We start from the raw sequence: 11981 nt of genomic DNA, 5'->3' as shown, positions 1-11981 counted from the left end.
GGGACTTGGGACAACCAGAGGGAAGGCCAGTGTGGACAGAGCAGAGAGGACGAGGGGGAGCAGAGAAAGATGAGGCAGGAGGGGCTCAGACAGAGAGGCCTGGGACTTGGGACAACCAGAGGGAAGGCCAGTGTGGACAGAGCAGAGAGGACGAGGGGGAGCAGAGAAAGATGAGGCAGGAGGGGGCTCAGACAGAGATGAGCTCTGGCTGCTTCCTCAGAAGGGGAGGGGGATCCAGGAGACAGCACCGTGGGTCTGGGAGAGGCTATGTGTCCCACAAGCCTGTGGCAGCGACGTGGACCCTCCTTGACACGATTCCTGGGGTGTGGAGGACCATCTGCCCGGCAGCTCTGGGGCCAGGCCAGCCATGGGTACCCCCAGGGGGCGGGGCCAGCCACTGAAGGGCAAGGTGACATGTGCAAGAGTGGCTGGCAGATGTCAGCAACGGTTCTGAAAGGAAGCAGGATTCTTCTTCTCAGACGATGCCCGCGGACGACAAGGCAGGCCCCCCCGCGGGGTCTGGGGAAGTGGACGAGCCCGGCACTGACACACCTGAAGGTGAGCAAGGGCAGCTGGCCCTTCCGAGGGCACGGGGTTGAGGCGGGCAGGCACGGTGTTGGTGGGAGCTGAAGCAGATCTGGGAGGCAGGTAGGTGGGCAGAGGGGGGGTGGGGGTGACCCCAGCCTCGTCTTCTGGAGCTTGTAGGAATTCAGCCCAGGGTCCATGGTCACTCCTCAACCTTCCATTAAAGGTCACAGGTCCCCCTGCTGCCCCGAGGATGTCACTCAGGAGAAACGCATCCCAACACCGGAGCCCGAGCCTTGTGAGACCTCAGAGCCACCAGCCAAAAGGCTAAAAAGGTAGCTGGTGCTGAGAGCCTGCCTGGGGCTTAGCACAGGACCTGTTCCTGTCTTGCGGGAGTGCTTTGAGGAAGGCCACACCTAGCCTGCCCCTTACCTAGGGTTCCTGGGCCCCTCTGCCATCGTTTTCATGCTCTCTGAGCCTCACCGCGGGGGCCAGGCAGAAGGGTGGAGTGTGTATCTGGAAACTCAGAAAGGGGCGCAGGGTGAGCAGGCTTTCAAGTGCTAGCAGGGGGCGGGGGCTTGGTTCTCCCCAATTTCCTTGCGTGAAACCGAGACCCAGAGAGGTGAAGGGGCTTGCCCTGGGACCGGGCTTGCAAGTGGTCGAGTAAGTATCAGAATTTGGGCCTCGGTCTTTCTTGGGAACTCCCACTGAGCCTCTGGGAAGTAAGAAACAAACAAACAAAACAAAACTAAACTGACTTTTGTGGCTCCTTCCCAGGGCAGAAGAGCCTGCAGTGAAGGGGCAGCCACAGGCCAAGGTCCAGCCGCAGGCCCGGGGGAGCGTCTCGAAGCTGACACAGACACCTGAGGTGCTTCCTGAGCCTCCGGAAGCCTGCCCGCCACCTGGGCTCTCCCCACGGGTTCTGCAGACGCAGCCACAGATGCAGCCAACGTGTGCCGAGGTGCAGCCCAAGCTGCAGAAGCAGGCACAAACACAGACCTCACCAGAGCACTCAGTGCCCCCGCAGAAGCAGGTGTCACCGCAGCCGCAGGCGGAGGCTGAGCCACCAGAGCAAGTGCAGCTCCAGGTGCGGCCACAGGCACCTTCCCAGCCTCCAAGGCAGGCGCAGCCACCACTGCAGAAGCAGGCCCAAACCCAGACATGTCCACAGCTGCGGACACAAGCACAGCCAAGGGCCCCGCCCCTTGAGCAGGTGCGGCTGCAGGTCGCAGTGCCAGCACCAGAGCAAGCACCGGCTCCAGCTCAGACCGTGGTGCTGGACACACCGCCGGATGCAGCGGAAGCTGGAGGAGGTAAGCGAGCTCGGCCAGCACCCTCTGTTCTCTAGCACTGACTGCCCGGGCCTGAGGGCTGGGCCAGGAACCAGGTTCTGGCTGCCTGCCTTCCCCACCCCGGGCCCATGGCATTCCTGGCTGTAGGGAGAAGAGGCAGCCTTGAGCTTGGGTGGAAGCTGGCCTCTGGGAACTCGAGCCCACCTGTCCTTTCAGGCCCCGGGGAGGCCGCGGCAGGGCCAGTGGACAGCCAGCTCCGTGTGGAGGAGAGCCAAGAGCACTCGCCCAGCCGCCCAGATGCAGGAGAGAGTGAGAAGCGAGCTGGAGAGATGCTCAGGGTGCGTAGAGACGCTACTGTGGGAGCTGAGGCACCAGCCTGGGCCCTGGGGACTGCAGGGGGAGCTCAAGTCAGGGCCCCGCCACCCCCGGCTTCCCCTATCTGTGACATGGGATGACAGCCCTCCCATCCCTTGGGGCACATAGGCAGAGCAGACCTGGGTTGGTCCAGGCTGGCGCTGACCCACGTAAGCCCCCATCTGGTAAGACATGGAAGTGATCACTCTGCTCCTGGTACAGATGTGGGGTGCCGGGGGCTCCCTGAAGGTCACCATCCTGCAGAGCAGTGACAGCCGGGCCTTTAGCACTGCCCCCCTGACTCCCGGGCCCCGTCCCAGTGACTCCACCCCCGCTGCTGCCAGCACGCCTTCCCAACAGGGCCTACAGTTCTTCTGCTACATCTGTAAGGCCAGCTGCCCCAGCCAGCAGGTACTGTACCCGGGGGCGTGGCCTTGGGGGGGGGGTGGCGTCCAGCCTGCCCCTTCCATACCTACCTCCCCGGAGCTGCACTAAGGCCCTACAAGCCCTGCCCCTGGAACAACCTTTCAGAGTTAGGCTGCCGGGCTGAAGGCTGTGTGGGGGTTGCCACAGCTCCTGCAGATCCCACACCCTGGCCTGGAAGTCACCCAGCCCCAGGCTGGGTCCAGGGTGAGCTTTCACCCACAGCCACGCCCTGTTACCGCGACCGTTCCCTTCCAATACTCTCAACTCTGCTCCAAGCGTGGACACGGAGACCGGGTGTTAACCAGACAGCTCTTTGTCTTTGAGGCTTGGGCATTCCCAGGCAGCATCCCCCCACCCCACCTCCCCACACACAGCCAGCCTCTTCCCCGGAAGGTCACACATGGGGGCTGGTGCGTGCTCCCTCCATGCCTTGGCTTACCCTCCCAAGGCTGTGGTGAGATTGCTGTCCACACGGCAGGAGCGGGGGGAATCCTCCTGCCCGGGCCCAGGCCTCACCCTCGTCCTCCCTGCCTCAGGAGTTCCAGGAGCACATGGCAGGCGCCCAGCACCAGCAGCGACTTGGGGAGATCCAGCACATGAGTCAGGCCTGCCTCCTGTCCCTGCTGCCCGTGCCCCGGGACGTCCTGGAGAGAGAGCAGGAGTGAGTGGGAGGCTTCAGAGGCTCAGTGCCGGGCACTGAGTGGGCAGACTCGGAGGGTGGGCCAGGCCGAGTTCCCCACCAAGGCTCTGATGCGTCCATTAGCAAGCTCTTTGGGTTCAGCATTGCCCTCCCTGGAGCCTTGTGCCCGCTGCGCCTTGTGTGCGTGGGAACCTCAGCCCTCCCCGTCCCTAAGCTGGCCTGGCGGTGGGTATGGTATCAGGTACCGTGAAGCAGGTAGTCTGTTAGGGTCCCATCCATGTAGGAACAGTGTGACCAGCCACGGGGGAGGCGCGGGCGGGGACACAGCTGTATCTGCCTCTGATTGGGGGGTGGGGCACGATGTCAAGGGCCAGGTCCACCTCCTGATTCGCCGCCTCTCCGTGTGACATTTTCATGGGGGGTCAGCCCCACCTAAGTGCCACCTCTCCTGTGGAAGGCCCTGGGCCTGCAGGGGCTGTGAGGCGTCATCCGTGAGAGACGTGGGCCGTGCTGGCCCGGCCCCCTCAGGGGTGTGGACTGTACCTCATAGGCAGCCGCCCCTCCTCCACCCTCCCAGCTTTCCCAGAGGACCCAGAAACCTAGATTTAGACGTGAAGACTCCCCGTTTCAAAATGGAAAGCAAACACTGGGAGACCGAACCCATCCATCCCAGGCCGGCCAGGCCCTCAGTCACAGTGAGCAGGGACAGGGCTGCGTGAGTTTATAGCTCATCTCTTGAAGCTCCCCAGATGGGGGCAGAAGGTCTCAGGGGGCCTGTGCTGTACCCCTCCAGGGTTAGGGAGCCTCGTCACTTCGTTCCCCCCTCAGCGAGAGGAGCTGCCTTCTGTGGGGTCCCGGCGTCTGCTCGAGCCTTAGGAGCCCTGGTGGTTACGCACTGGGCTGCGATCTACAAAGTCTGTAGTTCAAAACCACCAGGGACTTTCTGCTCCCATTAACAGCTACAGGGTTGGGTCTCAAGCCTTAAGCCGCCCTCTGCTGGCAGACCCAGGAATTACACTTGAGAATCATACACCCCGCCAGCATCCTCATCGGACAGCCTTGGCTACCCTAGAACGAGCAGATGCATTATGATGGAAAATAATTCCTCAGTGTCACGTCCCAGGCCTCTTCTCAGCAAGGAAATTTTCAGCTTTCTTAAAACTTCCTAATAAGCCCCAAGAAAGCACCCTGCTTGGGCTGCTAATTGTGAGGTCAGCAGTTCTAACCCACCAGTAGCTCCAAGGGAGGAAACTTGAGGCTTCCTGCTCTGTAAAGACTTACAGCAGCGGTTCAGAACCTTCCTCATGCTCGACCCTTTCATGCAGTTCCTCATGTGGTGGTGACCCCCAATCGTAACATTATTTCTGTTGCTACTTCACGACTTTCATTTTGCTACTGTTATGAATCGGGTGACCCTTGTGAAAGGGTTGTTCGACCCCCAGGTTGAGAACCGCTGATTTACAGCCCCGGAAAGCCCACAGGGCAGGCCTTCTCTGCCCTATCGGGTCGTTGTGTCAGAAGTGATTTGCCTGTCCCCTTGGACTGTCCCCCCACAGTCACTCACCCCTCCTGTCCGCGCTGAGTTTAGCTGGCCAGCACTTCCCCTCCAACGCCACGGTGCAGATGGGGCCCTTTCCTTCCAAGGCCCCACCTAGACTGACAGGGGTCCTGCTGGTGTGGTGGGCTAGCAGCGGACTGCCAGGCCCACCATCTCTGAAATCTACCGAGGGCCGCCCCGAGTGGGAGCCCAGCCAGTGGCAGTGGGTCTGGTTGTCTGAGTGTAGCCACAGATGACTGAGCCGTGTTTAAACACACACTGTAACCCTCATAGGAGGGGAGGGGCGTCACAAAACTTGGACAAAAATCGAACGAAAAGCTAATGGACCTTTTCCATGAGCTTTTTGAAGCCCCTTCACGGCAAGACTTTCTGACTCACCTTTGCATTATCCACAGCTTCCCTACATCCATTTACCAGACGTGACGTTCTTACCCACGTCGGGCCTTGTCTTGGACTTCCTGTCCTGCCTCATTGATCCGCTGCAGCCCCACTGTTGTTTTAATGATCAAGTGCTTCTGCCTCGGTTCTCTGACCCCCCAGACTCTCCTTGGTTATTTTTGATAAAGCTTTTATCCGGATGAACCTCATGGATGGGCCTTTCACGTTTCCAAGGAAGATCCTAATGGAATTTAAATAGGAATAGGGAATGGCATTGCATGTATGGGGTGCTCTGGGAGAGCTGCTCATTAGAATATGTCATGTCGGCACCTTCTCATTCTTCTGTCATTCAGAGAGCCTCCCCCCAGGCGCTGGTGCAACACCTGCCAGGTCTACTACATGGGGGACCTGATCCAACACCGCAGGACACAGGACCACAAGGTGAGCAGGCTGCGTGACCGGATGACACCAGCCTGGGCCAGCTCCAAGCCGAGGGCTGAGGCCGGCGGGGTCCCGGGGGACGGTGGAAATAGATGTTGGCATCTTCATGGCCATCGCTCAATGTGTGGTTCCTGGATGAACCATCTTTTATGTCATCTTTGGGTCTCAGTTTCCCCATCTGTCCAATGGGGGCAAGGCAGTATCTTGCCCTGCTATTCAACCATGTGGCTGGTGGTTTTCTTTAAAGGGACTGCTGTCCTCCCTGTCCGTGCCCTGTCTCTTTGCTGCCATCTCTCAGCCAGCCGCACAGGGAAGGGATGCTTTGGTCTAGCTTCCGGTGCTGCCCGGTGCTGGGGCAGTGTGCAGCTGGGCTTTTTACAGGTGTGGTGGGCCTGCAGGTGAGAAGTGAGTTCTGTCTGCCACTACCTGGCCACTCACCCGGGGCTGCACTGCCTGCCCCGACTTGACCTGCCCTCCTCGTCCTAGATCGCCAAGCATTCCCTGCGACCCTTCTGCACGGCCTGCAGCCGCTACTTCAAAACCCCCCGCAAGTTTGTGGAGCACATGAAGTCCCAGGGGCACAAGGAGAAAACCAAGGAGGTAACCCCAGCTCCTTCAGAGGGCAGGGCCCAGAGAGGCCCAGAGCCATGGCCAAGGCCACACAGCAGGCTGGGGTCTATTTCAGCCCCAGCTCGTTGTAGGTCTGGATGGAATGAGATTTGGGGGTGACGTGGCAGGGTGGCTGCTTAGAGCTGACTGGCCCCTTGCCCTCTCCCCTGGGCAGCTGAAGATGCTGGAGAAAGAGTTAGCTGGCCAAGATGAGGATCACTTCATCACGGTGGATGCTGTGGGCTGCTTTGAGGGGGACGAAGAGGAGGAGGAGGAAGAGGAAGAGGAGGAGGAAGAGGAAGAAGAAATCGAGGTTGAGGAAGCGTTCTGCAAACAGGTGCTGGGGACGAGGGGATGAAGTGAAGCAGGCTTGAGGCTGGCCTCCCGGCCTAGAAAGGCCCCTTCTCCTGAAGCCCGCACTGTGGGGCGCTAATGCAAGCCACACGCTCTTATTAATGGGAACTCCGCACTTAGGACTGCACAAGCACTCATCATGATTCTAGGCTCGGCAGGTGGAATTTGCACAGGCCTACAAGGCAAAGGGATCCCTAGGGGCTTCTAACTGCAAGGTCAGTAGTTTGAAACCAGAAGCGCTCTGAGGGAGAAAGACAGGGCTTTATAGAAATTCCCATACATTATTGCAGCCTCAGAAACCCACGGGGGCAAGCCTACCCTGTCCTATAGGGTCGCTGAGAGCCAGCATCCATCCCGTGGCAGTGAGTTTGGTTTTGGGGTGAGAAGGTACAGACTTGGAAGGCGGGCTTGCCCTTTAGAGGCAGAGGATGGATGGCAGGCACGCCCACCCTCCTGGTGACCAAGGGGCAGGCAGATGGGAGCGCCCAGGGTCGGGCACAGCCCAAGCCACGGAGTACCCTTGTCCCTTGCCAGGTGAGGCCCAGGGATCTAGCTGGTGAGCAGTGGAAGGACTCTGAGACCCACCCACCCAACACCATGTATGGTAAGACCCCGCTGCCACAGCCGATCCGGGCCACTGATCCCATGCCCTCGGCTCTTCTGCTCCATACCCCCGCCCTGGAGTGGGCCCCTTGAGAGGGTGGGGCACTCCTGGCGGGCACAGGGGTAAGTGTGGAGACCTGCTGTCCCACAGGCATGGACTTCCTTGTGCCCGTGATGGGGTACGTCTGCCACGTGTGCCGCAAGTTCTACCAGGGTAATTCTGGAGCCCAGCAGTCCCACTGCAGGTCCTTGGCCCACTTCGAGAACCTGCAGGTGAGCTCTGACGGGGACAGCCGGGCCACCTCCCTCCTGGGACAGGGGTGGGGGGGCTCCACCATCAAGGAGTCAGAGCCAGGGTGGGGCTGGGCACTTGCTCCTCGGAATCACGCTGTGTACTCCCGAGACTGGGCTCAGAGAGGGTAAGCACGCCACCCAGGGTCCCCCAGTACATCCCAGCTGGCTTGGCCCGGAAGGAGCGCAGTGAGTAGGGAGGAATCCCTGATCACGGCCCCCACCCTCTGTGCCCAGAAACACAAGGCGGCCAAGAACCCCAGCCCCACCACCAGGCCCGTGAGCCGCCGGTGCGCCATCAACGCCCGAAATGCCCTGACGGCCCTCTTCACCTCAGGAGGCCGCCTGCCCAGCCATCCCAGCACCCAGGACACAGCCAAAACCCCCAGCAAGGTGACAGCCAGACCCCCTGAGCCCCAACTACCCCGGCGCTCCACCCGCCTGAAAACCTGATAAAGGGTATCAGTGCCCGGCCAGTGCTTCTGGGGCCAGGCCTGCTAATGCGTCACAGCAGCGTGTCGGGAAACGGACGGGGTTAGTGTTTTTACTTGAAATCCAATAAAATGTAGTTTTGGCCGCACCACAGGCCTCCCCAGCACTCTGTCTGTCTGTCTGTCTGTCTGTGACAAGGGAGGCACCCCAGCCAGCTCTCGGCCCAGGTCCAGCCTCCCTGGGCACAGTGTGGCTGCAGGGCCTGAGAAGCAGGGGCTTGGAGATCACAAGGTGTCTCAGCACAGGGCCCCCACCCCTCCAAGTAATTTACCAGGGCTTCTGGGACAGTCTCATGTACTCTTTGCAATGGCCCTAAGAGGGCCTTGTGGTTTTCCCCACTTTGCAGACAAAGAAACAGAGACCTTGCAAAGTCAAGTGACTTGCCCAAGGTCACACGGCTGGTAAGTACCCTAGGTTCAGTGCCAGGGCCTCAGTGTTGGACCTCTGTGCTGCCTGTGGTTCCGAGTTCTTGGATCCATCCCTAGAGGGGGTGGGAGGTGGGACAAGCCCTCTTCAACAACTAGGCCCTCGATGAATCATGAGTGGACCTCCCCGCGTGGGAAGACCTTTAGCGATAGACAGCCAGCCCAAGCCTGCTATTAGCCACCTGGGGAGAGCAAGGCCCAAGGTCAGGCAGGCACAGGTCAGTCTGTGGCCTTGGGTTGTCTCTGTGAAAGGCCCCTAGAAGCTGAGTGGGTCACACAACAGAGGGCACAGCACATTTGAGGCTGGGGTCGCAGTGCTGGCCAACCCGCCTCGGGTGGGAAGAAGGCCTTACCCCAGCTGCACCCTCAGTGTCCTTGGCTGTGAGCTGCCAACACATGATTGATCCGAGGCTACGCCTTCGACTGCCCCTGGGCACCTGGGACCCCTGGAGCCCCAGCCAGCAGCAGAGAGAGGCGAGAGGCAGGGCTGTGGGAGAGACCCGTTTAATGGGGACACTCAAGGCCTGGGTGGAGCAGGGAGTGCTCGGGAGGTGGGCAGACAGGCAATGTGAGTGGGTGGCAAGCCCATGCCCTGGCTCCAAGATGGGACGCTGGCTGGGCGGCAAGGGCCTGGGAGCGCTGTGAAGGTGACCCAGACAGGCAAACTCACCCGGGGACCCACAGGCCAGCCCGTGAGAAGCTGCCTACTCAGGCACTGGAGCCGGGAGGCCTGGCTGGGCTCTCCTGGAGCCTAGTGGGCGGCATCCCTGGCGGCGCCGCCAAGCTGCTGCTGGAACTCTCGGCGCGTCTGCCGGTTGGACTCGAGCAGCTCCTGGAGGCGGGCGTGGAGGTGGTCGTTCTTTTCCTCCAGGTGGTCCAGACACGAGTTGATTTGGTCCAACATGGAGTTGATGGCGGCATATTCTAGAAGAAGGGGAGACACAGCCCGGGTCCCGTGCTTCCCTGGGACATCCCCCAACGCGCGTGCGCGCGTCCACACAAACACGCTCCCCCAGCCTCTGCCTCGGGAAGGTCCCCGGCAGCCTCCGGAGCCTCATGCTTGACGGCTGGAGAACGGATGGGGTTAGCAGGAGGGGAAGGGCTCTGCGCCACCCTGTCTCCAGGAGGAGGGTGCCCAGCCAGCCAGTGTCTCACCGGGGAAGTGTTGCTCCCTCCGCAGCTGCCCAGAGCTCAAACCCCGAGTCGGGCACTCAAGGCATCGGTCCCCAGGGCCTACCTCCCTCCCCTCTGCGCCCTGGACAGGCCCTGCTTTCCAGCTGGGGTCCCCTGCACCCTCAAGATAAAGCCCAAGGCCTGCAGCAGGACCCACGGGGGCTCCCTTCTCCTGCCTTTTCCTCCCTCACACCTGCCTCTGCCTGTCTCCGGCCCCTTGAACACGCTGTTGCCTCTGCCCGGGACACACTGCGTCCTGCCTGCCTGCCTTCCCTGCCCTCGTCCTGAATGAATCCCACTTAGCCTTCAAGTCTCAGCGTGGATGGTGCCACAGGGAGCCCTCCTGCACACGCCCTATTCCTGACCCCACTGCATAGGATGGGATGGACGCGGTGGTTATCAGTGTGGGTCTGGCCTAGAGCACTGCTGCTCCCCAGGGCTGTGCTGTCACACAGTAGGCATTTTGCTGGGTGAAGGAATGAAGCTACTGATTTCTAGCCTCTCTGTCTCTGCTCAACTCTGTCGTTGCCTGCCGCCTGGAATACCTCACCATCCTTTCAAGGACCAGTTCAAAACACCTCCCCCCAAAAGCCTTTGCTGGCCTCCCCCACTGCCACTCCTGACCCGTCCTCGCAGAGACACGCTGTCCTTTGGGGCCAAGGTCTGGGCCCGTGCCCATTGCAGAACCCAGCCCGGAGCCAAGCCATGACTCAGGCCCCTTCGGACCAGACACTCCGTTACCAGCTCGGGCCCCAAGGGGAAGTCGCTGGTAGTGACTGGAAAAGGCCCAGGCCAGACGAGCATGACTGGGTGTGACTGGGTCTGCATTCAGGAGGAAGGGCACCCGTCACCCCATGGGTGGCGCACCTCACAGAGGACAGTCTGGCAAGTCTCAGCTGGATCTTAGACTACCTCGCTGGTGGTGCAGATGGGTAAACTGAGGCCCACAAAGGAAGGCATTAGCCCAGGGTCCGTCAGGGGCAGGGACAGGCAGCCCTCCTTTGATTTGCAGCTCTGCTGCATGCCAGTAAATTATTGCCTCTCTGGAAAGGGGGGATTATGACGGGTTGGGGATTGTGAGATTAGCGGTAGATGAGTTTGGGCCAGCTTGGCCACGGCAAATACTTAATAGCTGGTCATCACTATCTTTGACACTGTGTGTCATGGGACACAGGCCAGAAGAAGGGATTGGGGGGGGGGGCGCGTGCACAGAAGTTCCCATACCATTCCTGGATGAGGCACTGGTCCAGGTGTCAAGGGCACTGCCCAGTTGCAAGCCTCTGCCTTCTCTGCCCAGCACATCCTCTGCCCACCTTCCTCCAAGTCCTATGAATCTGCCAAAACCCCGGAGGTGACCTCCCCCTGGCAGATCCTTTCAGGGCCTCACTGCGGCTACACCACTCCCTGGCCAAGGCTCTCCTGCCACCAGTGATCAGAGACAACTGGCGGTTGGTCACCAGCATGTCCCTAAAGCTCACACGGTCACTCAGCTGCTTTAGAAGCAGGCCATGATGAAGAGGTTCTACAGTTGATTTGGTGCGATTTGGATTGGACACTTTACATGAGTAGATCGTGTGGTGTGTGAAAGAGTGCTCAAAAAAGGGAAGGGAAAGGAAAAAAAATTTTTCCTCACATTTACTAAGCTTTTCTCTCTAAGTTAAACCAATCTTTATTTCACTAAGGGAGAATAAGAATAACCACTCATCATCTGCATGCTTGGGAACCATTCACTTTTTCACTTAACTCTTGACACATCTCAGTGAAGGGGACTTTAATCATTTTTCCTAACTTCACAGATGGGGGGGGGGGTTGGTTTTCCCTGCCTGTCCACACCTCACCCCCCACCCCTGCAGTCCTGCATTCAACAGGGTGCTTTGTAAACAGGTCACATCAGCAAGGGTTGGGGACCACACCAGCCACCAGCCTGGAGATGCTGATTCAGCTGAGGGAGTGCGCCCACCGGTCAGCACCTCCTGCAGACCCGACCGACCCCACCCCCCTCTAGTGCCTTGATCTCCCTAGGGGCTGCAACAAATAGCCCAGGGTCCCCCCACCTGTAAACTGAGGCCAGACCCCCCCAGTTCTCCAATGCCGCAGTTTCCAGGGACCCGGTCACCCTGCATACCCGAGGCAGTGCCTGCAAGTTGGGGACCCACCTAAGGGTGGAGGAAAGGAGAGCTCTTCCAAACCCCAAACCCGGTCCCAATTCCCGGTCCCAGGGGGACAACCCTGCAATGGCAAAGGTCGCATCAGGCCCTCCTCGGTCACCTGCTTCCCCGAAGCTGTCGTCCTCGCCTTCCGCATCCGCCTCCACCGGCGTGCCCAGGTCCCCGTTGGGGCCCGACATTGCGGGCTCGGGTGCCACCAGGGCCGCACGAGGATGGAACTCCGGGTGGGTCGCGCCGAAAGCCGGCGCCGGG

The 11981-nt window shown here is 60.3% G+C and overlaps 2 protein-coding genes across 3 annotated transcripts in view; one reads left to right on the top strand and one right to left on the bottom strand.

Moving 5' to 3' along the window:
• CIZ1 (CDKN1A interacting zinc finger protein 1) overlaps positions 1–8069 on the top strand; it is a 14509-nt gene extending 6440 nt beyond the window's left edge. Inside the window, exons 5-16 of one of the 2 annotated variants that reach the window (XM_045288562.1) lie at positions 480–558; positions 752–860; positions 1303–1838; positions 2034–2155; positions 2394–2582; positions 3134–3258; positions 5527–5614; positions 6101–6214; positions 6399–6560; positions 7112–7181; positions 7332–7453; positions 7709–8069. In XM_045288562.1, the coding sequence (XP_045144497.1) occupies positions 480–558; positions 752–860; positions 1303–1838; positions 2034–2155; positions 2394–2582; positions 3134–3258; positions 5527–5614; positions 6101–6214; positions 6399–6560; positions 7112–7181; positions 7332–7453; positions 7709–7924 (1932 nt within the window). In that variant the 3' untranslated portion in view covers positions 7925–8069. Of the gene's footprint in view, positions 1–464; positions 559–751; positions 861–1302; positions 1839–2033; positions 2156–2393; positions 2583–3133; positions 3259–5526; positions 5615–6100; positions 6215–6398; positions 6561–7111; positions 7182–7331; positions 7454–7708 lie in introns of both variants that reach the window. The other variant, XM_013007398.2, reaches the window with a different exon arrangement.
• An 807-nt stretch (positions 8070–8876) lies between these two features.
• Positions 8877–11981, bottom strand: BBLN (bublin coiled coil protein). Its single transcript, XM_004713280.2, has 2 exons — positions 11830–11981; positions 8877–9312 (listed from the first exon to the last, which is right to left on the bottom strand). The coding sequence occupies exons 1-2, from the start codon at positions 11906–11908 to the stop codon at positions 9140–9142; spliced, it is 252 nt and encodes an 83-aa protein (XP_004713337.1). The 5' UTR covers positions 11909–11981; the 3' UTR covers positions 8877–9139.

The sequence above is a fragment of the Echinops telfairi genome, unplaced genomic scaffold, assembly GCF_000313985.2.
Source record: "Echinops telfairi isolate 266 unplaced genomic scaffold, ASM31398v2 ScPeMD7_22;HRSCAF=79, whole genome shotgun sequence".
Classification (NCBI taxonomy): Eukaryota; Metazoa; Chordata; class Mammalia; order Afrosoricida; family Tenrecidae; genus Echinops; species Echinops telfairi.
Note: the sequence above shows the minus strand (reverse complement) of the source record. Positions and strands in the feature narration are given on the sequence as shown.